Raw genomic sequence first — 24,719 nt, 5'->3', positions numbered from 1 at the left:
AAGTCCATAATAAAACAATATAGGTCTCTCTTCTGCCGAGATCGTCAGGCTGGCTAACTACATCACAAAAAAAGACATGACGTTGATCACGGCGAGGTTAACTTTATTCACCTGAATTGCCATTGTGGACTGTGGTATGTGGATGGAGATGGTGCACATTTTCCCGCACATTTTGGAAACAACTGGACCACAATGCTTTCCGTCAGCACATACTGGTCGTCATCGGAATGTCTAAATCCTGCATCGACGGTCGATTAATTTACATATCAATGATAAAATTACATCACTGCTGTTCTTGAAAAACCCGTGCCCATCCAAACAAGCACAGAGAAAACGGGCTAAGCGGACGGTAACTGGCTGTCACCAGAGGCGATCGCTGTGAAGCAGACGAGGAGGAGGCTGGAGTATTTTTGAAAGAAAACTGGTTTTTAGATTGTCCAACTCGCTTACAGGGCCACCTGCAGATCTGCCAACCGGTTCATTATTGAGTGTCACAAATCATTCTGTGCTCTGCGTGTCAATGAGTTGGCTCGTGACCCCTGTGCTTTGCAAGTGCATCGTAAAGGGTCTGCTGCACTTCTACCATCCATCAAATAGTCCACGTTTGTCGCCAATAAAACAGTGAATATCAAGACGGCCATTTATAACTTGAAGGCAACGCATTCTCCCGGTCTGTCACCTGAGTTTGATCAACCTGGAACCAATGCAAAACTCGGGACCCTGGCACCAACGTCGGTGGGAGAGGTGTCGATGTTCATCATAAGACATCGCCGCTGGACTGCATCCACATGTCGATTCCCAAATCATACCCAGATGTGATTTCGTCGCTGATTGTCCACCTTGCAAATCGTTCAGCAAGGACTCTCTCCCAGACTGGTTCAAAATGGCGCAGGTAGCACTACTGGCTTGAGCCACAGTGACCCCGCAAATGATCGTCCGATCTCAAACCTGAATACAATTTAAAATCTCATAGAGCGCCTTTGTCTGCAGTGGTTACTTCCCCACGTCGCTGCGATAGGCAGATTCAACCCGTCGCAGTTAGCATACCGGAAGTTCCACAGGACTGAGATGGCTCTAATAAAGATCACGGATGACCTCAACAAGATCCGGGATGACTGGTGCACCACAGCGTTGGTTGGCCTCGATATCACAGCCGTCTTCGACACCATCGACCATGAGATTATCATCGGGTGGCTAAGGTCAAGGTTCGGTGTATAGGGTATGGCACTGGGGTGGATTGAGTCATACCTACGTGCTGATCACAGTTTCTCAAGCTGGGTGACGAACAGTCATCGCCTATGCCATGTTTAGTTGGCGTACCAAAGTGGTCCATCCTTTTGCCCTTCCAATTTTCAATATAGTCTCCGATCGCCAATGTCATCTCACCGCATGACATAAAGTTCCATAATTATGCTGATAATACACAATTGTACACCGCATCGAAGTTAAACTTAGATATGTAGAGCCTCGGTAACCTCGAATATTGCTCTCGAGCAGTGCACGTGTGGTTTTCATATGTAACGGGTTCCAGAGACACTTGTAGAGGTAACTTCTTTATTACAATACAACACTCCAACAGTCCTGATACTCTGTTACAGCCTAGGTACCCAGCCTAGCTACACAGCCTAGATACTCTAGATACTCTACTCTGGCTACGCTCTGGACTCGCCCTCACAAGGTCGTAGCGTCGGGAGTTCCAGAGTCCCAGCGCTGGCTCTCACAGCGTCCCAGGGTCTTCAGATGGCTGGTCGTGGGTCTTGGGTCTTGAGTTACAACTGGGCCCCGATCGTCCAGGGAGCTCTCCTTTTATGCCTGATCCAACGAGGGGTGGGGCCGTGTGCACCACCAGACATCCCACAGAGCACATACAGCCCCCCCCCCCCCCCCCCCCGTTGGCGGCGCCCAGGGGATTAAACGCCTGGGAACTCAACGCCTGGTGCCCAGAGGCTTAAGCGTCTGGACCCCCTGGGAACCCAGTGCCTGGCGCCCAGAGGCTTAAGCGTCTGGACTCGCCTGGGATCCCAGAGCCCCCAGCAGCCCCTCCCTTCTTATGCCACTACACATAAAACGAAATGCTGCTTAATCCAGAAAAATCTGAGGTTCTGCTGCTTAGCACTCAGGCGAAAACATTTGTGGGAGGTTTCAGGTGTGGCAGTCGCAGACTCCAGGATTCAGTTTTCTACCCATCTAAAGAGCCTCCGCACCATACTGGACCAAAATACGTCGTTTTAGCATCGTGCAAAATATAGTAAGGTCGTGAAATCTTCATATTAGGGCTCTCCGACACATTTGACCTCTATTGAGTCGTGACATAGCAAACACGATGACATGTAGCATAGTATCAACAAGGCTGAATTATTGCAACTCACTACTCTATGGGATGTCTGGCAAAAACATTCCCAAGCTGCAGCATCTATAAAATTATTTGGCACGTGTCGTGATGGGTACTGCAAGATCTGACGATGCCCGTCCAGTGCTCGCCGAGCTGCATTAGCTTCTGGTTGCTGAACGAATATATTATAAGGTTGCACTCATTTCACAAAGTGCTTGACACAAATGAACCACAATACCTTGCTGATCTCAAATAGCATAAACCATCACGCAAACTCCAGTCATCCTCGCAGTGGCTTTTGGCTAACCATCGAACAAAGATGGTCAATGCATCGCATGCTTTCGGATGTGCTTTTGCGACCGTCTGGAACGCTCATCCTTCATATATAGGAAGCCACTGGTGCTAAGCACTTTTTAATCTATATTGGAAACTAATTTATTTAGGACAACTTTTTTGCGTTTAGTTTTTTGTCTTTCCAGCTCCTGCGATTAGCGCGGTTGGTTACGTACGGTGCGAAAGAAGTTGAACATACATTCTGTTTGACCTCCTGGGGCAAGGCGCACACAATGGCAAGTTTTTTTTTTATTGAACAAAGTTAATCTTTTAAATCATAAAAATTTTAACATAACAGCAATAATATGTACAAGGATAAATGTGTGGTGCCATGACCGCAGAGCAGCTCTGCAAGCGCCGCGATTGTCCACTACCCCCCACCCTGAGCACACGCACACATGCAGCGCTTGCACCCACGTAGTGTCCTGACGGGGGATTGCCTAGCACATCGGGTTTTAATCCAAAGAGCCCCAAGAGGAAGAGTCCCACGGTTTCCCGGTGCCACAGGGCAGGTTACATTGTGGTGCCCCTAAATTGGCTTAAAATTGTATGGACACAGAAGGAAAAGGTTCACTGGGCCAACCGCAACAAGTTATTCACGACATTGAATGCGCGCGCCCCTGCAGGCGCGGGATAACCCCGGGCGGTGGTGAGCCAGCCAGTGAGCCATATCCCTCAGAGAGGGCGCTGGCGCGGGGGGGGGGGGGGAATCACCCGATCGGCGGGGGCCAGGCGAGAGGCGACCGACGAGGGGCAAGAGGGAGTGGAGGGGGCGGACGTCGGCTTCCACAAATGGTGCAGTCTTCTTGTGTTAGCAGGTGAGAATGTAGATAACACTATTGTACAGGAAATACTTGCCTAACGCAGCTTCATCAAATGTGTATTTTGGCTATAGACGGTTTACCCAAGGTCTGTTTTCCAGAACATGGGGATGATGTTGTGGCTGTACGCGATTTTACGCTGATAAGATTATCATCTCTGCGTCGACAAGTAATGTCATGAGAGTGCTGCATCCGTCGGAAGGTGTGAATTAATTTACTTAGCATGTATTTTTGTGTGATAATGTCACGCAAATATCACGCACAGTGGCACAAAGCAAATGTTCGCACATTGTCGCATGTGTAGTGGGTTCGAATTTGGTGCACACACACGCAGCTTGGAGGCAACACTATTTATTAAACGGTAAGTAATATAACACTGTACATGAGGTGGTGACCACCTTCCTCAACTCACTAACACTCTGGAACACGACACAGAGTGGACCAGGCAGCCACGGGCTGCCTGGTCCAGGACGACGACCCGGGACTTGAGGACCGATGATATCGTCTTCACTTCGGAGTTCAACAGCCCCGCTCTGCGTTCACACCACGCTTATATCTGCTCTGGCGTGGCCGGCTCTGCCCAGACCACGCCTCCCTTCCCAGGCCACGCCTCCCTGCCCAGGCCACGCCTCCCTTCCCAGGCCACGCCTCCCTTCCCAGGCCACGCCTCCCTGCCCAGGCCACGCCTCCCTTCCCAGGCCACGCCTCCCTTCCCAGGCCACGCCTCCCTTCCCAGGCCACGCCTCCCTTCCCAGGCCACGCCTCCCTTCCCAGGCCACGCCTCCCTTCCCCCACCTCATGGGAGGTCTGGGTCCCTCCACCACGTGACCCCCCAGGCACCCCCTTGGGACCCCAGCCCTCGTACGGGCCGACACAGTAGTGACGGCCTATGTCACTACACATGCATCACGCTGTCCAGTCGTTGATGATGTGAGTCATATCAATGTCTAAATACCGAATCATTAACATTCAAGTGTGATGGGCGAACATCTGGGCTGGAAATTCAGTGTTAGGGGCGAGCGTTGGGCGTGAGTGCCATGGTGCAGAAAGAGTAATGGAGATGGGTGTTTTGTGTTGAGGTGAAATTGAAAAACAAAATAGTGTGCACACGCAAGAAATGAAGGGCGACACAGCATCCTTTCATACAATAACAAGGGCGGAATTCACGTAGAATTCGCTCGACAGAGGGAGGGGATGATAATTTCGGACGCAATAATTCAAGCATATTTTTCCAATAAGTTATATTATTTGTCAAATGATTTTTTCCCAAAACGGCAATTTCCATGAATGTAACTCCCGCATTCGTATGCCTGTATTTAAACAAACTTCTCCATTTTAATTATCCATATCACCTGGCAGCAGACTAGCACTTTATTTTCTGGAATTTAACACTGGTGTCTTCTGACCCTAACCCGAACAATGCCTCTGATTTACATTAGACGTCTGTCATTTGCATTGCTTAAAAAAACCGGTATCTATCTTGCTTGATCACAACAGCTTGGTCCAGTTCCATCCATTTTTGGTCTCCACTCTCAAGTCAACGCTATGTAGCAGACGCACATCAAAATTACATTTCCTTATTCACCGATACAAATGAAAGAACAGTACAGTGAACTGTACAGTTTAAATTTGTACAAAAATAGCTGTTAGGTTTGGCAACACTCCAGGAAAACTTATTTTAACGTGACGTCCTCTCTCGTAAGCCTTTAACATTGAAGTCTATGGGAGCCTTTAACATTGAGGTCTATGGGAGCCTTCAACATTGAAGTATATGGGAGCCATCTTCTTGGTTCTTTCGGTAAAGTCACGTAGAAGGGAAATAATAAAATAATAAAAATAAAACATTATAAAATCATTCTCACGACGTTTCGGCCACAACGCAAGCAGCCGTCCTCAGGTGAAGAACAGGTCTGTCAGGAAGACAGCGTCTGAATGAACACCACCAGGCTTGGCAGCGTATATTTAAGCTGGGTTGGAGGGAAAAGAGCGCCTTGACAAAATAATTTGCATATCAAGAGGAATTTAGCATATTTATGGGAAATGCAGCTATGGGATTAGTACTACTTGTGAAATGCGTAGGAGGTGGGCGTGGGGTTTCAAAGTCATATTATGCCCGTGCATTATGCAGGATTAGCAGCATAAAAGGGAGGGGAAAGGGGTAGCATTAATAAAGGGAAGGAATGTTAATAGTATGTAGCTGCAGTAACTAAACCACCACGTAAAAAACTAAAGCATAAACTACATAGTATCATCAATATACTGAATATACTCTCCAATAAGCTGAGCTACTAACAGTAAGTAATACATTACAATTCTACGTCGCAAAAAATATAATATGCTTCCAGCTAAACTTTTTTCTCTTACATCACACGGGTCTACCCCCGTACTATATACTGCCATAGACAAACCCAACATTAAATTAATACTGTATTACTATACACCACCCTATACCTATAAGGTATAGGGTGGTGTATAGTAATACAGTATATAATTTAATACCTTATAGGTAAAGTAAAATAGTGTCTGTCAGATAAGATGGTCCAAAAATGTGTAGTTAAATCTTTTTTGCATGGTTAATAACATCTTTCCAATGATTATAAAGTTTGTACCCATCATCACGGTTGAAATTATGTCTGTGTTTGTACATCTGAATGGCTTCGTGTACAAACCTTTGAAGGTAGCCAGAGGGTTTGCAGAGCACCTTGGTCTCGGAAAAATCATTGGAAAGATGTTATTAACCATGCAAAAAAGATTTAACTACACATTTTGGACCATCTTATCTGACAGGCACTATTTTACTTTACCGAGTGTTAACATCCCCAGCGTTTAACAGTACTCTCTTTATTGTCAACCAACACTGGTATAAACAACATGGGCATTTTCGTTTCTCTTCTATCATGTGCACCAACAGGTGCTTGTTCACAGGCATGTCCACGTACACGTGCACCTCGTGCTCTCTTTTAGCCCCCCCCCTCCCGATACGTTCTATTGATTGGCGACCACATTCTGATAAGCTCCCTCCCCCTCTCCTCCCCCTTCACTTGTATTTAAGAACTTGCATCTTGGAATCCCTGCCTCACTTGATACAGCAAATCTGGCTGTGACGATCCCACCTGATGACGGAGACTTGTGTTGCCTCCGAAACGTCGTGATTTTTTATAATTTTATTAATTTTAATTTCATTTTTTAACATTGAAGTCTATGGGAGCCTTTAACATTAAGTCCATGGGAGCCTTTAATATTGAAGTATATGGGAGCATTTAACATTGAAGTCTATGGGAGCTTTTAACATTGAAATCTATGGGAACCTTTAACATTCAAGTCTATGGGATCCTTTAACATTGAAGTCTATGGGAACCTTTAACGTTGATGTTTATGGGAGCCTTTAATATTCAAGTCTATGGGAGCCTTTAACATTGAAGTCTATGGAAACTTTTAACATTGAAGTCTATGGCAACCTTTAACATTGAAGTATATGGGAGCCGATAACATTGAACTCGAGGAGAGCATTTAACATAAAATTATCGGGGAGGATTTAACATTGCAGTCCATATTGGTTAGGTTATTTAGCAGGCGTCTATGTTGGTTATATTAGTTAGCGGGTGTCCGTGTTGGTTAGGGGCCGTCCATAAATGACGTCACGCGATTTTGGACGATTTTGACCCCCCCCCCCTTCGTCACACGGCGTCACAAAAAGTCAGACCCCCCCTCAAATGTGACGTCACAAAGCTCTGCCCCCCCCCCCCCCAAAAATTCTTCAAATCGCTTTAAACTATTGTCATTGTAGTGCGTATTTAATATGGCGCTGCACTCTGATGTTGTAAGATAAAACATTTATAAAAAAGTCCATTTAATTAAGTAGAACGTGTTGAAGAATTTTTTTACGTGACGTCACATTTCTCACCACCCCCCCCCCATCGTCACAAATGTCTGACCCACCCACCCCCCCCAGGTGCGTGGCGTCATTTATGGACGGCCCCTTGTGTTAGTTAGCGGTCGTCCGTGATGGTCACATCGTCTAGCTCACGGAGGCGGCCTTCCTCCCAGGCAGAGGTCGCAACCGGGTACCCGTTACCCGTACCCTACCCGGTACCCGGCTACCCGTACCCGGCCAGGTACAGGTACCCATTTGAGACCCTGGTGCGGCCGGGTACGGGTACGGGTAAGAAATCAAAACCCGTTAGCGACCTCTGCTCCCAGGGTTCAGGTTCATTGCCACCTCCACCCACCACCAGAGGTCGCGGGACGACGGCACGCGCCGACCCGGCCACTCGGGGCGGAAGGCCGTCCCCGCCGAAGAGGCGAGCCGCCGGCTCGGAGAGAAGGGTCATTGCCCGAAACGTCGGCCATACGCGTTGTTGTCTTCAGACAACAGTGCTATTTGGCAAATTCGTTGAGTCGTTGATGATGTTAATTTCGTTCGCGCTCCGCTGGCAACGCAGCTTCACTCAATAATCTGCAGCCATAGATTCGCCCACGAGAGGGCACCGCGTGTCCGTGCACTTCAGTGACATCGGGCAGGGCGAGACTCGAGCCAAAGCATCCAAAACTCCCGTGTTGAATACTCGTTGGTTCTTTCGGTAAAGTCACGTAGGTAAAAAACTATCATGCGAGTCCACGGCGTTATAACAATGGTCAGCCACGGCAGAGGAATTGGTTCTGTCGTGTTTCAGATCTGCCTTGTGTTCACGAACACGGTCAGAGATGTATCGTTTCGATTCCCCAATGTAACAGCCACCACAGGTGCAACTTAGTTTGTAGACTCCAGGATGTTGCATGTCAGGAATGACATCCTTCACAGATGGGATTAACTTAAGGACCCATCTATATATATAAAATCGTGCATGTCTGTCTGTCTGTGTATGTGTGTGTGGATTTCGGACCATACGCACTTTCATTGGACGGCGGTTGCCCCTGGCAACAGCTAACGACGCCTTCGCCGCTTTCATTGGACGGCGGTTGCCCCTGGCAACGAGTAGCAACTTTTCGCCGCGGGGTGGACGCCATTTTTAATAGCGCGGGGGGGGGGGGGGGACCGGCACCCGTACCCAGCGTTCGCCGGGTGGGAAAATCAGGCAAGGCGGGAGGCTCTGCACGGTGCTAGGCCTCGACACCCAACACGCCACTCTGAGGTAAATTCATACAAATTTCACGTCCTCTACAGAGTGGCGAGGGAGGCAGAGTGGCGAGGGAGGGAGAGTGGCGAGGGAGGGACTCAGCCTCAAAACGAGTAACTGGTGTGGCGTATTAACATCGCCACTGGGGAGACAAAGGCGGCCGGGCGTGGTGGATACAAGTCCCGTGCAAAGCCGGGTCATGACTATGTGTGTATGTGTTTATGTGTATGTCTGTGTGTCTGTATGTATGTGTGTATGTATGTGTCTGTATGTGTTTGTGTGTATGTATGTGTGTGTCTGTATGTATGTGTGTGTGTATTGTGTATGTGTTTGTGTGTATGTATGTGTGTGTTTGTATGTATGTGTATGTCTGTGTGTCTGTGTGTGTGTGTCTGTGTGTGTGTCTGTGTGTGTGTGTCTGTCTGTGTGTCTGTGTGTGTGTCTGTGTGTGTGTCTGTGTGTGTGTGTCTGTCTGTGTGTCTGTGTGTGTGTCTGTGTGTGTGTGTCTGTGTGTGTGTGTCTGTGTGTGTCTGTGTGTGTGTCTGTGTGTGTGCGCGTGTGTTGTGTAGGGGGAACGGTAGTGTAGTGCTTAGCGTGCTGCCTGTGTATGTGTGTCTGTGTGTGTGTGTCTGTGTGTGTCTGTCTGTGTGTGTGTGTCTGTGTGTGTGTCTGTGTGTGTGCGCGTGTGTTGTGTAGGGGGAACGGTAGTGTAGTGCTTAGCGTGCTGCCTGTCTGTGTGTCTGTGTGTGTGTGTCTGTGTGTGTGTCTGTGTGTGTGTGTCTGTCTGTGTGTCTGTGTGTGTGTGTCTGTGTGTGTGTCTGTGTGTGTGCGCGTGTGTTGTGTAGGGGGAACGGTAGTGTAGTGCTTAGCGTGCTGCCTGTGTGTGTGTGTCTGTGTGTGTGCGTGTGTGGTGTGTGGGGAGCGGTAGTGTAGTGGTTAGCGTGCTGTCTGTGTGTCTGTGTGTGTGTGTAGTGGGGAGCGGTAGTGTAGCGGTTAGCGCGCTGCGCTATGAACCTGGCGACCCGGGTTCGATTCCCGCTCACGGCTAACACCAGTGACGATTATCTGAACCGGTCCTGGGCCTCCCCTAGGTCGACTCAGCCTTAAATGAGTACCTGGTGCGGTGTGTAAACATCGCCACTAGGGAGACAAAGGCGGTCGGGCGTGGTGCTGGCCACCCACCCCCTCGTGTACCGTTCCGGCCTTCATAGGTGCTCGCTAACAGCACTTGCCCCTACAGTCTGTTCAGGCTATACCGGGGATCTTTGTGTGTCTGTCTGTGTGTCTGTGTGTGTGTGTCTGTGTGTGTGCGCGTGTGTTGTGTAGGGGGAACGGTAGTGTAGTGCTTAGCGTGCTGCCTGTGTGTGTGTCTGTGTGTGTGTGTCTGTGTGTGTGTGTCTGTGTGTGTGTGTCTGTGTGTGTGTGTCTGTGTGTGTGTCTGTGTGTGTGTGTGTGGTGTGTGGGGAGCGGTAGTGTAGTGGCTAGCGTGCTGTCTGTGTCTGTGTGTGTGTGTCTGTGTGTGTGTCTGTGTGTGTGCGTGTGTGGTGTGTAGGGGGAACGGTAGTGTAGTGCTTAGCGTGCTGCCTGTGTGTGTGTCTGTGTATCTGTGTGTGTGTGTCTGTGTGTGTGTCTGTGTGTCTGTGTGTGTGTCTGTGTGTCTGTGTGTCTGTGTGTCTGTGTGTGTGTGTCTGTGTGTGTGTGTGTGTATGTGTGTGTGCGTGCGTTGATTGGTCGTGTAGGTGGAACGGTAGTGTAGTGCTTAGCGTGCTGCCTGTGTCTGTGGTGTGTGTCTGTGTGTGTGTGTCTGTGTGGTGTGTCTGTGCTGTGTGTGTGCGTGTGTGGTGTGTAGGGGGACGTATTAGGTCGTGCTTAGCGTGCGCCTGTGTGTGTGTGTGTCTGTTGTGTGTCTTTGTCTGTGTGTTGTCTTGTGTCTGTGTGTGTGTGTGTTGTGGTGTCTGTGTGGTCTGTGTGTGTCTTGTGGTCTGTGTTTGTCTGTGTGTGTATGTGTGTGTCTGTTGTGTGTATGTGTTTGTCTTGTGTGTATGTGTTTGTCGTTGTGTGTGGTCTGTGTTGTGTGTGTGTGTATTTGTGTGTTGTGTGTGTGTTCTGTGTGTGTGTGTGCTGTGTGTGTCTGTGTGTGTTGTGTGGGTGTGTGTGTCTGTGTGTGTGTGTGTGTCTGTGTGTGTGTGTGTGTGTCTGTGTGTGTGTGTGTGTCTGTGTGTGTGTGTGTGTGTCTGTGTGTGTGTGTGTGTGTCTGTGTGTGTGTGTGTGTGTCTGTGTGTGTGTGTGTGTCTGTGTGTTGTGTGTGTGTCTGTGTGTGTGTGTGTGTGTCTGTGTGTGTGTGGTGTCTGTGTGTGTGTGTGTGGTCTGTGTGTGTGTGTCTGTGTGTGTGTGTGTGTGTGTCTGTGTGTGTGTGTCTGTGTGTGTGGTGTCTGTGTGTGTGTGTCTGTGTGTGTGTGTCTGTGTGTGTGTGTCTGTGTGTGTGTGGTCTGTGTGTGTGTGTCTGTGTGTGTGTGTCTGTGTGTGTGTGTGTCTGTGTGTTGTGTGTCTGTGTGTTGTGTCTGTGTGTGTGTCTGTGTGTGTGTCTGTGTGTGTGTGTGTCTGTGTGTGTGTCTGTGTGTGTCTGTGTGTGTGTCTGTGTGTGTGTCTGTGTGTGTGTCTGTGTGTGTGTCTGTGTGTGTGTCTGTGTGTGTGTAGGTGTGTCTGTGTGGTGTGTGTGTGTGTGTCTGTGTTGTGTGTCTGTGTGTGTGTCTGTGTGTGTGTGTTTGTGGTGGTGGTGTGTCTGTGTGTCGTGCTGTGTGTTGTGTCTGTGTGTGTGTCTGTGTCTGTGTGGTCTGTGTTGTGTGTGTCTGTGTGTGGTGTGTGTCTGTGGTCTGTGTGGTGTGTCTGTGTCTGTGTGTGTGTCTGTGTGTGTGTGTGTGTCTGTGTGTGTGTGTGTGTCTGTGTGTGTGTGTGTGTGTCTGTGTGTGTGTGTGTGTCTGTGTGTGTGGTGTGTGTGTCTGTGTGTGTGTGTGTGTGTGTGGCTGTGTGTGTGTCTGTGTGTGTGTGTGTGTGTCTGTGTGTGTGTGTGTGTGTGTCTGTGTGTGTGTGTGTGTGTGTGTGGTCTGTGTGTGTGTGTCTGTGTGTGTGTTGTCTGTTGTGTGTGTCTGGTGGTGTGTATGTGTCGTGTGTGTGTGTGTGTGTGTGTGTGTGTCTGTGTGTGTGTGTCTGTGTGTGTGTGTCTGTGTGTGTGTGTCTGTGTGTGCTGTGTGTGTGTGTCTGTGTGTGTGTCTGTGTGTGTGTGTCTGTGTGTGTGTGTCTGTGTGTCTGTGTCTGTGTGTGTGTGTCTGTGTGTGTGTCTGTGTGTGTGTCTGTGTGTGTCTGTGTGTGTGTGGTGTGTAGGGGGAACGGTAGTGTAGTGCTTAGCGTGCTGCCTGTGTGTGTGTCTGTGTGTGTGTGTCTGTGTGTGTGTGGTGTGTAGGGGGAACGGTAGTGTAGTGCTTAGCGTGCTGCCTGTGTGTGTGTCTGTGTGTGTGTGTCTGTGTGTGTGTGTGTCTGTGTGTGTGTCTGTGTGTGTGTGCGTGTGTGGGGAGCGGTAGTGTAGTGGTTAGCGTGCTGTCTGTGTGTCTGTGTGTCTGTCTGTGTGTGTCTGCGTGTGTCTGTGTGTGTGTCTGTGTGTGTGTCTGTGCGTCTGTGTGTGTGAGGAGTGGTGGGTGTAGTGGTTAACGCTACGCTGCGATACCAACCCGGCGAACCGAGTTCGATTCCCGCTCATGGCCACCACCGGTCAAGATTATTTGAACCTCCCATAGGTCGACTCAGCCTCAAACGAGTAACTGGTGTGGCGTATTAACATCGCCACTGGGGAGACAAAGGCGGCCGGCCGTGGTGGATACAAGTCCCGGGCGAAGCCGGGTAGTACAGCTAGTCTATATATATAAAATCGTGCATGTCTGTCTGTCTGTGTATGTGTGTGTGGATTTCGGACCATACGCACTTTCATTGGACGGCGGTTGCCCCTGGCAACAGCTAACGACGCCTTCGCCGCTTTCATTGGACGGCGGTTGCCCCTGGCAACGAGTAGCAACTTTTCTCCGCGGGGTGGACGCCATTTTTAATAGCGCGGGGGGGGGGGGGGGACCGGCACCCGTACCCAGCGTTCGCCGGGTGGGAAAATCAGGCAAGGCGGGAGGCTCTGCACGGTGCTAGGCCTCGACACCCAACACGCCACTCTGAGGTAAATTCATACAAATTTCACGTCCTCTACAGAGTGGCGAGGGAGGCAGAGTGGCGAGGGAGGGACTCAGCCTCAAAACGAGTAACTGGTGTGGCGTATTAACATCGCCACTGGGGAGACAAAGGCGGCCGGGCGTGGTGGATACAAGTCCCGGGCAAAGCCGGGTCATGACTATGTGTGTATGTGTTTATGTGTATGTCTGTGTGTCTGTATGTATGTGTGTATGTATGTGTCTGTATGTGTTTGTGTGTATGTATGTGTGTGTCTGTATGTATGTGTGTGTGTATTGTGTTTGTGTGTATGTATGTGTGTGTTTGTATGTATGTGTATGTCTGTGTGTATGCATGTGTGTGTATGTGTTTGTGTGTATGTGCGTGTATGTATGTGTGTGTATGTGTGTGTCTGCAGCAAGCGCGTGTATGTGTACCTATGGACGCGCGCGCGTGTGTTGTGTAGGGGGAACGGTAGTGTAGTGCTTAGCGTGCTGCCTGTGTCTGTGTGTGTGTGTCTGTGTGTGTGTCTGTGTGTGTGCGTGTGTGGTGTGTAGGGGGAGCGGTAGTGTAGCGGTTAGCGCGCTGTGCTATGAACCTGGCGACCCGGGTTCGATTCCCGCTCACGGCTAACACCAGTGACGATTATCTGAAACGGTCCTGGGCCTCCCCTAGGTCGACTCAGCCTTAAATGAGTACCTGGTGCGGTGTGTAAACATCGCCACTAGGGAGACAAAGGCGGTCGGGCGTGGTGCTGGCCACCCACCCCCTCGTGTACCGTTCCGGCCTTCATAGATGCTCGCTAACAGCACTTGCCCCTACAGTCTCTTAACACAATACAGGTACTCATTTTGAGCCTGAGGTGACCTAAAGTCACGTAGCTGCAGTTCATTCAGACTCTGTCGCCTCGACGGACCTGGTTTTCACCTGAGGACGGCTGCTTGCGTTGTGGCCGAAACGTCGTGAGAATTGTTTTATTATGTTTTATTTTTATTATTTTATTACTTCCCTTCTACGTGACTTTACCGAAAGAACCAAGAAGACAGATACAGTTGTTTATATATATCATTTTACATCTGGAAGACTTCATTGAAAACGACATTTCGTGTGAATTTTCTCTCGTTAAGTAGATGTCCTTGTTGGGGGTTCGGTTCGATGCGGACTTTCACCTGTTTGGGATTGCGGGATCGAGATAAGGCGATATCGAGCTGCTGGCCGTGCGAGAAGACCACCGTCTGCTGATCCCAACGTAATCGAACGTCTGTCCCTACGCCGACGTCGTTCATGCACGGGGCACGTGTAGGTTTTCAGCGCCCCCTGCATGAAAACGAGGGGAAGTGCAACGCTCATCATATTCATCTATGATAAAGTTGGGCGTTTATATTAATCCAGGTAGTCCTCTACTTACGATGGAGATGCGTTACGACGACCCCATCGTAAGTCAAAAATATCGTAAGTCGAAGATGGCCTAGCCTACCCAGGAGTCTTAAAGAATGGTGATAATTTAGCAAAACAGAGCAATTTACAGTAGCGTACTGTATAAACTATATACTGTATGTATTTATTAATTACAAGACTGTATTGCACAGTAAAATGTAAAGTAAAAAAACAAGGTAAATTCTTAGCCTACCTATATGAACTGCAATTTAATGGAAAGTTTTTTCAGGAAACAATCCTATCTGCTATAGAAAAAACTTTTAACATGCATTGAACGTATCGTATCGTGGTAAGCCTAAAATGAAATCGTTAAAGCTACGCATCATACATGCATTGATCGTAACGTATATTGCACTGTACTCACCAAGATTCGTACCTCGTACGCTGCTACGTGTGCCTGCCGCGCGAAATTTTAAATATTTCACAATTTTGTCGTATCGCTATCGTAAGATCGAAATATTGTAAGTCGGACCATCGTAACTCGGGGACTATCTGTACTAGCTTCACTACCCAGCTTCCCCCGGGACTTGGATTCTTGTCTTGGATTAATACACGGCCAACGCGTGACGTCAGCAGGCACACTGCGTGACGCTGCCGCATGCGGGTGACATCACAGATGTGACGTCACAGCTCACTTGCGTGCAAATTATATCCATTATTGTGCCCCCCCCCCCAAAAATACAAAAGTGTATTTTTAGAATTTTTGCATGGTGTACAGTTTGGAAAGTACCCACATGGCAAATTTCAAGTTTGTTGCATGTCGCGAAGTATGCTAAACATTTTGAACAGACACACATTCACAAATTTTCCTTTTATATATACAGTATAGACTACTACCCGGCTTCCCCCGGGACTTGGATTCACCACGCCCGGCCGCCTTTGTCTCCCCAGTGGCGATGTTCACACACCACACCAGTTACTCGTTTGAGGCTGAGTCGACCTCGGGGAGGCCCAGGACCGGTTCAAATAATCGTCACCTGTGGTGGTCGTGAGCGGGAATCGAACTCGGGTCGCCGGGTTCGTAGCGTAGCGCGCTAAGCACTGCGCATGCGCGGGTGACATGACAGATGTGACGTCACAGCTCACTTGCCGTGCAAAATACAGTATATGCATAATTGCGCCCCCCCCCCCCCCCCAAATACAAAAGTCTATTTTTATAATTATTGCATGGTGTAAAGTTTGGAAAGTACCCACATGGCAAATTTCAAGTTTGTTGCATGTCGGGAAGTACGCTAAACATTTTGAACAGACACATTCACAAATTTCCATTTGATATATATGGAGATTAATGCATCCTGACTTTTGTGCCAATGTGTACATTCTTTATAATCGGGATGGCTTGGTTGCATAGTTATTAGCATGTATGCATGTTACACTTCTTTCGCACCATACGTAGCCAACCTTAGTTTAACTATGAAAATGGCGACCTTAGTTTAATTCCCAGCCTTAGCTCACGAGTGGTGACATCTGAACTGGTCCTGGATGCCCCTCCTCCCTTCACCAACCCACATGTACGAGTGTGAAGTATCGTAAAACACTCATGACCATACTCTTTGGTTCTTTCGGTAAAGTCACGTAGGTATAAAATAAACTAAATCACGTTTCGATCGCAACACAAGCGGTCGTCCTCAGGCGGAAAAAATATAATCCAGCAGTGGAACTGCTGAACCAGCGAGAGAGCAGTTACAACAAGGTTATATATGTGGCGTTGGGAAAGCAAGCGGGGTCTGAGCTGGAAAGGAATTCCATCCACGGACGTAAGCACGTCAGTTGTGTTAATGGGGGAGACGAGGGAGAGAGGGATTAGGGAGGGAGATTAGCATGAATGAGCTTCCGTCGCCACATAAGAGTATCATGCCCGCATATGCGCATAAAAGCAGTGTTAATGAGAGATTAGCACCATGAGAGTGCAATCCAAAGGGCATGTGAGCCTGAGATGTGCAATCCAAAGGACATGTGAGAGATCTAAGAGAGGCATAGAGACAGTCGGAAATAACAGCTGACAAAGGCAGGTAGGATGGAAACATCACAGTCAGTTAAGACTTTACCTAGTTAATAACGCCCTTCCAAGGATTGCTCAGTTGGTACCCATCTTCTCGGTTGAAGTTGTCTGTGTTTATAGACCTGGATGGCTTCATGAACAGAGTACCTCCGTCGTGGAAAAATCTATTTTAATGAAGGCCTTCATCAAGAAGTGCTGCCAAATACTGCATATTAACCTCCTAAAATACATTTTACTCTGTGACAATATTGTTATTGGAGCAATGAAATCGATTGTGTGTAGGTGCTCAGTGGAGTATCACATGAACCAGAAAATTCTCAAACGCTGACTATAGCTGTTCAAAAACACGTCACCACGTAGCAAATTAGAAACCAATGAACGTTACACAAAGCAGTGAAGATTTTATGAAAAAAGCAGCACACAAGCACACCAGACCTGGGGTCAATTTTTATTACCATCATTACAGAAGCAACATGTACTGAAGTTACATTGTGACTGTAATTAAGAATGGCCAATTACAATTGTAAAGTTTGTCTCCTTGAAATCATGTAGGTGGGTATACTGTGGCCTGTATATAACAGGGGTTTTGTTAGGGGCAGGAGGTAAAAAATTTGGGAAAATTGGAAAAATAAAATCGCAGTCCCAAAAAATTAATAAAACACCATTAAAAGCAATGTCGAGTGGTTTTCAGTTGCAAACATACGCTATGTAGAAACATCAAGTGCTAGGCAGTCCCATTTTAGTACTGTAACAAATTATACCATAATTAGTTCCTGTACAGTAACAAAGTCTCTCGCTACACTCCCACTTCTCCAGACCAAGTACTTTCTTATAATTGTTGTATTGTTTTAAGTTACTTTATACATTTATGCTGTATACTTTTTCATGTAATAGGAATTGTTTAGCACTCAAAAAATACAAGTTGTAAACGTGATAAATTTGACCTCAGAAATGTAAAAAAAAAAATGGATATACTGGGCACCCCACCCAAGGGCAGTGTAAATTAAAGTTACCAAATATCTGGGGCTCAACCTGGACACATCATGGTGATCCGGCTGCACATCCATCAGCCCTGCCCACTTTTACACAACCTTGCCCACACAGCCACTAGCCCCACCCACACAACCAATTGCCCGCCCACACAACCGCCATTACCCAGTAAGTGGCAGTGATGTCACCACAGCGCTTGTGCCAGGCCAGGCTCGCCAGGCTCACAGCAAACAGCCCCACTCAGTGAGACCTCGACCACTCATTCATGGTGCCACTTGCTGCTCATAGACCGTGCCCATTCCTCAGCCAATCCGACCCATGACTCAGCTATCCCTGTCCTTTGCCTGTATAAGATAAGCGCGAGCCAGGACACTTTTAACCAGGACAAAATCTACATTTTCACAAAAGCTTTGGCAGAGAGGGGGGGGGGACCTTTCTGACACCAGCTCTGTGCCGGCCAAACCAGGATGTCTGGCAGCAATCGTGTGAATGACCCCGGTCTGCTCAGCAGGCTACGGTGCACAATGGACGGTAGGACCCAATCGGCGGCGTCAATGTCAGCTTGTGGTATGGTTCGTATGAGGCAGGGCCGCAGGCAACGGGGGAATGAACATGGCCTTCAGCGAGGCAGCCATGCTGGCGATTTCGGGGTCCTGGGACTCGTAGCTGCGGATGAGGCGCGTGAACTTGAGCACACCTGCACACATTGCATACAGGGGCAGCAAGGCGAGGTTCACAAAGTGAGACCGGAACACTCAGCGCTCAACTTCATAAACTATATGCTCTTACATATGGATCATATACATGGTAATTTACAACAAAATTAACAAAATATTCACAAAATATTTAGAAATGAAGGCTTGGAATTACGTTGAGAGAAAAATTAACACATGGAAGATAACATACAAAGATGAAGTCAATTAATACTGTCAAAAAGTGGATTTGGACAGACCACATCACAAGGGATGATCGCCGATTTTTTAAATAGTGATAGTGGCAGCCAAGCAATGGAACGCGTCTGAGATTAGATCTATCGAGGAGATGGAGCATTTAAATCATGTATGTACAGGTGCGAGGGGGATTATTAAATCGCAGAACTGGGAGAGATGGCAATGCCTTCATCAAGCAGTGAATTAATTATGGCGGATTATAATGATAGACGATGAGGGGCAGAGTTTGGTGACACAGTAGCTATTGCACTAAGAACCTTGCGTATGCTATCCTGCCTATGTCAGCATTAAACCTTGCAGGTGTAAGGGTGCAGGAGATGCAGTGGCTGAGCCCACAAATTTATATGACACCTGAAGCGTTGGTACAAAAAGCAAGCAGAGCCAGTGTCAGGATGTTCCTGGAATGGCTGGGTACTGCTGGGACCCTTCGTGCTCATCTAGGCTAAAGACACCCTTTATTAAGCCAGGTTCTCTCCTGTGGAGTTGATGGTCTCAGCCTGGACTAAAACAGTGACCGACAGACGAATATAGAAACCCATGGTCTTAAATAGACTGGGTTGTGATCAAACCGGGTTCCAAGTGTAGAGTTGATGATCTCAGCCCACATTCAATTTAGTTTTGCACTTAATTCACCAAAATGCTAGCCCTGAGAAATACAATTAACAGTTTCACTGCCACCAAAGAAACATTTATGAGTAGGTCTGTGGATAAGAGATCACTCAGTAGTTCTATGAGATTTCCTTCCAAGAAACATTCTCTAACACGTGGATTGATGCAACTCGTTGGAAAGTTTTATCGAGAGACTCGCGGCCATGCACAAGTCCGCCATGGTCACGCGGCGACTTGCCACGTACCCTCTCCGTCGTTGGTGAAGCCGTACGTCTTGACCACATCCTGCTGGATCTGCGTGGCGAGCGGCAGCACGAGCTGCAGCGTGCGGCACATGTCGTTAGCGGCTCCATCGCGCGCCTCCTCCATGCGCGATGCATTCTCGGGCAGCGCAAATGCCGCCAACACCTCCGCCAGGACAGCTGTGGGGGGGCGTGAGGGGCAGGGAGGAAAGCAGGGTGGGCAGGGAATACAGTTACACATAGTTTACTAATGTACAGTACAATACATGTCCGATACAATATGGAATTATTGGGTGTAGAAGCACAATGGTTCGTCAAAAACCACAGTTTCGAATTTAGAGATACGGTTTTTGGTTCCGTTTGCCTCTCCGCTCTTATTGTACATTTATAATTTGTTCACAAGGATCATTGGGAACAGAATAAAGGAAAATGTAGAGGCGAACCAACCACAAGCTTCTCCAAGTTTTGAAAATGTTTATCTTCCTTTTGAAATATCAAAAGCCAGAGACACCATCACTACTCTAAGGAATCAGTTTAAATGCTCAGCGAGGCATAAGTATCAATTACTTGAGATTGGCAGGACAAGTGGCTCACATATGCAGACTTACACACTTAGGGAGACTTGAGATTCAGTATAAATGGCAAATGTTGACAAGCAGACACATTCATACATAGGAATCGGGAGATCCAAAATCACATGAATAGTGCCCTTTATTCACTCCGGAAAGACTCACTCAGGGAAAGACACACTCATCCTCGCGGTGGCTTTTGGCTAAACATCGAACAAATATGGTCACTACATCGCGCTCTTTCAGATGCGCTTCTGCAACTGTCTGGAATGCTCTTCCTTCCGATATTAAGAAGCCACTGGAGCTATGCACTTTTAAATCAAGATTGAAGACTCACTTCTTTAGGACTGCTTTTTGGGTTTAATTTGTTGTCCTTCCCCCCGCACGTCCAATTAGTACCGTTAGCTATGTATCGTGTGAAAGAAGTTCAACATACATACATACATGACTCTTTCAGGAGGGTCACATTATGCTTGTCCAATTACATTGACGATTATATTATTTGGCTTCATGTGGGAGAAAACCATCATTCATATAAGATTGTATCAAGCTTCACATATAAGTTGAAGAATCCATTAATGACCTGTTATAACCTGTCCATTTCTCAGTAACCGTCTGACCCTCTCTTACTAAACATCTGTGAAAATAGCTTCATAGCTCATTGGCTTTCTCCAAGATAAATAAAGATTCTGATTTCAAAAAATCAGCATTCCCAGGCATTCTCCTAAGTACTAACCAGGCTCAACCCTGTTTGGCATCCTCAATCTGATGAGATTCCATGCATTCAGAATTGTGTCCTATTCTTGCCCATGATGGCGATATGTTTAAGAGCTAAATACCGCAGTCGATGTCTGCTGGCAACGGGAGGGCTTCAAGAGAGAGTTGTAGGTTTGCTATTGCTCCATTGAATGAGCAGACTACAGTGGCTTACTGTATAGTCCAGAATTTAGGTTGCAATGGCCAGTCGGACTACTGTGGCATGCCTTTAATCTTCCATTCGTGAAGTTTATGTGCGCATCGGCCTGTGATGATACGTTTGCGCTAAACAGGTTTGAGCCTCTGAGAACGGCTGCACAACAAGTGGAACGTACGGGACAAGCAGGGCCATATTATCCAAAAGCACAGTAGGCACTGTGCCTCTTAAATTTACCACTGTGCCTACGGCCTACGAAAACTGAAGGGCCAACGAATTTATTTTACCGTGTTTGGTTTGTTTGTACGATTTTAAAAAATGTAACCAAGATATATTATTGATTATATAGCTTGGATAGGCACTGTGTATATACACAAAGGAGTCAAGTCAAAACTATGTTTTTGTAAGGTGTGAGAAATTAACACCGGAGATGAACTTTTCGAGATTTTTTTTCATAAAAAAAACTGGCAATAACATCTTCAAATTGTGTTTTTTCGCATTCTTATTAGAGGGTGGTAATAAGGGCTGCAGTACTGTAGGAAGTTACCACTGAAGGTCAACGAAAAAGAAGTGCCTAGGGCCTACAAGAATAAAAACAATGGTAAAACCTATTCTTGTTTTTTCAAACTTTGATACTGGCAAAAAAATGTCCCATTTTGTGGCCTACAAGAACCTTAATCCGGCCCTGGGGTTCAAGAGGTCAGAGCCAAATGTTGCCATCCCCTCGCCTCGTAGCTTCTCCCGTTTCCTAACCACACGAAGCCAACCCGCGTTGTTACGAAGGATCGATTAACGTTAAACAATGTCAGCATGTAAAGATATCGATGTTCACGGGTCGCATTTGTTGTTGTTGTTGTAGTAATAATGGATTACGTGGGAGGTCAAACAATTGCCGGAAGGGCCACTTACACTCACCGCAAAGCTAAAACCACCAGAATTTGAGGATCTTGAATCGCAACGCAACTCTCGCCCATCGAAATCGCTGCGTGGTGGCGATGAATCAATGGATCGTTACCCAAACATCGCACGGAAGGAATTGGACAAACGCCACCGCGTGAGCAGCACCCTCCTGAGATGTACGTCTTGAGACTCGGGGTCAACTCTCCCGGATGCATTTAGACAGGCTTCATTATCATGTCGGCGTGGTTATAAACAACCCGCGACCCGCATGGCGTGGGGAGGCCCTCATCCAGCAGTGGATTGAAAATGGATGTGCATGTACAGGATCGTAGAGCAAGTGCTTGGCTCGGAGCACGACACGGCTAACAATGAGGACTCGAGCGATATCCCAACCTGACCTGGACTTTGGCGACCGCACGCGGTGAAGTTTTGGTGAAACAGCAGCAGCACCACTGCCACGTCCGCCAGACACGCGGCTCAACGCCGTGGTGATGGTGGTGGTGATGATGGTGGTGGTGATGGTGATGATGGTGGTGGTGGTGATGGTGATAGTGATGATGATGATGGTGGTGGTGGTGATGATAGTAGTGGTGATGATGATGGTGGTGATGATGGTGGTGATGATGGTGGTGGTGATGGTGGTGGTGATGGTGGTGGTGATGGTAGCGGTGATGATGGTGACGGTGGTGATGGTGGCGGTGGTGATGGTGGTGGTGGTGATGGTGATAGTGGTGGTGGTGATGATGATGGTGGTGGTGATGATGGTGGTGATGGTGGTGGTGGTGATGGTGGTGATGGTGGTGGTGGTGATGATAGTGGTGGTGATGATGATGGTGGTGATGATGATGATGATGGTGGTGGTGGTGATGATAGTGGTGGTGATGATGATGGTGGTGATGATGGTGATGATGGTGGTGATGATGGTGGTGGTGATGGTGGTGGTGATGATGGTGGTGGTGATGGTGGTGATGATGGTGACGGTGGTGGTGGTGATGGTGGTGATGGTGGTGGTGGTGATGGTGATAGTGGTGGTGATGATGATGATGGTGGTGGTGATGATGATGGTGGTGGTGGTGATGATAGTGGTGGTGATGATGATGGTGGTGATGGTGGTGGTGATGATGGTGATGATGGTGGTGGTAATGGTGGTGATGATGGTGATGGTGTCGCCCCCAAACGAGCGTCTCACCTTTCGCCTGGTCCACGGACAGAGTGGGGGCGGCCTGCTGAGTGGAGGCCATGGCTGCGAGGGCCCACGCGAGTCTCTGCCGCCACCAAACCCCACGCCACTTGAGCCGCGACCGCGGAGCGAGTGGCGGAGAATCGACGACGACGAGCGGAGACGCCAGACACAGGAGACAACCCTCTCCACCGCCACAACCACTACAACAACCACCACCACAAAGCCTCGAAACGCCGAGACTCGCAACAGACTCACGATGAGCCAAACAACAGCAACAGCAGCAGCAATAACCGCCGGTCGCCGCTAAGTGGCGCTCGTGCCCTGCTGCAATGCCAAGATGAAGCGCGGTTGGCTACGAACGCAGACCTGTCAACCCACTTTGATTGACAAACAAAGTCAGGGTGATTTTTATTTGATGATGCCGATGCACCGCATCGTCCACCTCCTTGCTGTCAACCCCTTATCAGTGCCCCCTACCTTATTGCAGACCAATTCAGACATTATTGGTCACCCCATGTCCATTATAAATCTCAACGTTCATCCTGCAAAGTCCCATCACAAAAAAAATTGACAAAAAAATGTGTTTGCACGTATTGAAACGGCTGTACCCCGTACGGATCTGAAAACTAAATTTCCCTTTACCAGAATACGGGGTAATCCATATGGGGTGGCACGGTATGCCGGTACGGTGCGAAAGAAGTTCAACATGCATACGAAGGCCCGCTGGCAGGTTACGGAACAGACCCAAGTTCTGCCATGGGTTGACTGACTGAGATGGCTGGCAGATGCACCAGCTATGGCTCCCCGCTGCGCCAGCTCTGCTTTTTAGTCACCCAGCCAATATACGGCAGTCCTCGACTTAGGAACGGATAGTGTTCCTGAGACTCGTTCGTAAATCGATTTGTTCGAATCTCAGAACTGAACATTTTTTTATTGTACATACGGTCAGTGTTATAAAATGTGTTTTGGCTCAACAAAAAAGGGAAGCATTAAACTCAGAAATAAAACAAATATATTGCACATTTGCATGTAAAGTAATCTATATATATAAAATCGTTCATGTCTGTGTGTCTGTGTGTGTGTGTGTGGACTGCACTTTCATTGGACGGCGGTTGCCCCTGGCAACGGCTAGCCACGCCTTCGCCGCTTTCATTGGACGGCGGTTGCCCCTGGCAACGAATAGCAACTTTTCTCCGCGGGGTGGACGCCATTTTTAATAGCGCGGGGGGGGGGGGGGGGGGGACCGGCACCCGTACCCAGCGTTCGCCGGGTGGGAAAATCAGGCAAGGCGGGAGGCTCTGCACGGTGCTAGGCCTCGACACCCAACACGCCACTCTGAGGTAAATTCATACAAATTTCACGTCCTCTACAGAGTGGCGAGGGAGGCAGAGTGGCGAGGGAGGCAGAGTGGCGAGGGAGGGACTCAGCCTCAAAACGAGTAACTGGTGTGGCGTATTAACATCGCCACTGGGGAGACAAAGGCGGCCGGGCGTGGTGGATACAAGTCCCGGGCAAAGCCGGGTCATGACTATGTGTGTATGTGTTTATGTGTATGTCTCTGTGTCTGTATGTATGTGTGTATGTATGTGTCTGTATGTGTTTGTGTGTATGTATGTGTGTGTCTGTATGTATGTGTGTGTGTATTGTGTATGTGTTTGTGTGTATGTATGTGTGTGTTTGTATGTATGTGTATGTTTGTGTGTATGCATGTGTGTGTATGTGTTTGTGTGTATGTGCGGTTATGTATGTGTGTGTATGTGTGTGTCTGCAGCAAGCGCGTGTATGTGTACCTATGGACGCGCGCGCGTGTGTTGTGTAGGGGGAACGGTAGTGTAGTGCTTAGCGTACTGCCTGTGTCTATGTGTGTGTGTGTGTGTCTGTGTGTGTGTGTCTGTGTGTGTGTCTGTGTGTGTGTGTCTGTGTGTGTGTGTCTGTGTGTGTGTGTCTGTGTGTGTGTGTCTGTGTGTGTGCGTGTGTGGTGTGTAGGAGGAACGGTAGTGTAGTGCTTAGCGTGCTGCCTGTGTGTCTGTGTGTGTGTGTGTCTGTGTGTGTGTGTCTGTGTGTGTGTGTCTGTGTGTGTGTGTCTGTGTGTGTGTCTGTGTGTGTGTCTGTGTG

General features: G+C 48.2%; 1 protein-coding gene across 1 annotated transcript; it reads right to left on the bottom strand.

Annotated features, from left to right (window-relative positions):
• Window positions 1–16,683: 16,683 nt before the first annotated feature.
• Window positions 16,684–22,857, bottom strand: C9H12orf57 (chromosome 9 C12orf57 homolog). The gene is made up of 3 exons (XM_061548045.1): window positions 22,611–22,857; window positions 19,043–19,219; window positions 16,684–17,935 (listed from the first exon to the last, which is right to left on the bottom strand). Exons 1-3 carry the CDS (start codon window positions 22,660–22,662, stop codon window positions 17,796–17,798), a joined length of 369 nt encoding a protein of 122 aa, XP_061404029.1. The 5' UTR covers window positions 22,663–22,857; the 3' UTR covers window positions 16,684–17,795.
• Window positions 22,858–24,719: the final 1,862 nt, after the last annotated feature.

Source organism: Lethenteron reissneri, chromosome 9 (assembly GCF_015708825.2).
Source record: "Lethenteron reissneri isolate LAM-NWPU_2019-01 chromosome 9, ASM1570882v1, whole genome shotgun sequence".
NCBI lineage: Eukaryota > Metazoa > Chordata > Hyperoartia > Petromyzontiformes > Petromyzontidae > Lethenteron > Lethenteron reissneri.
The sequence above is the reverse complement of the archived record's forward strand: the minus strand, read 5'-3'. Positions and strand labels throughout refer to the sequence as shown.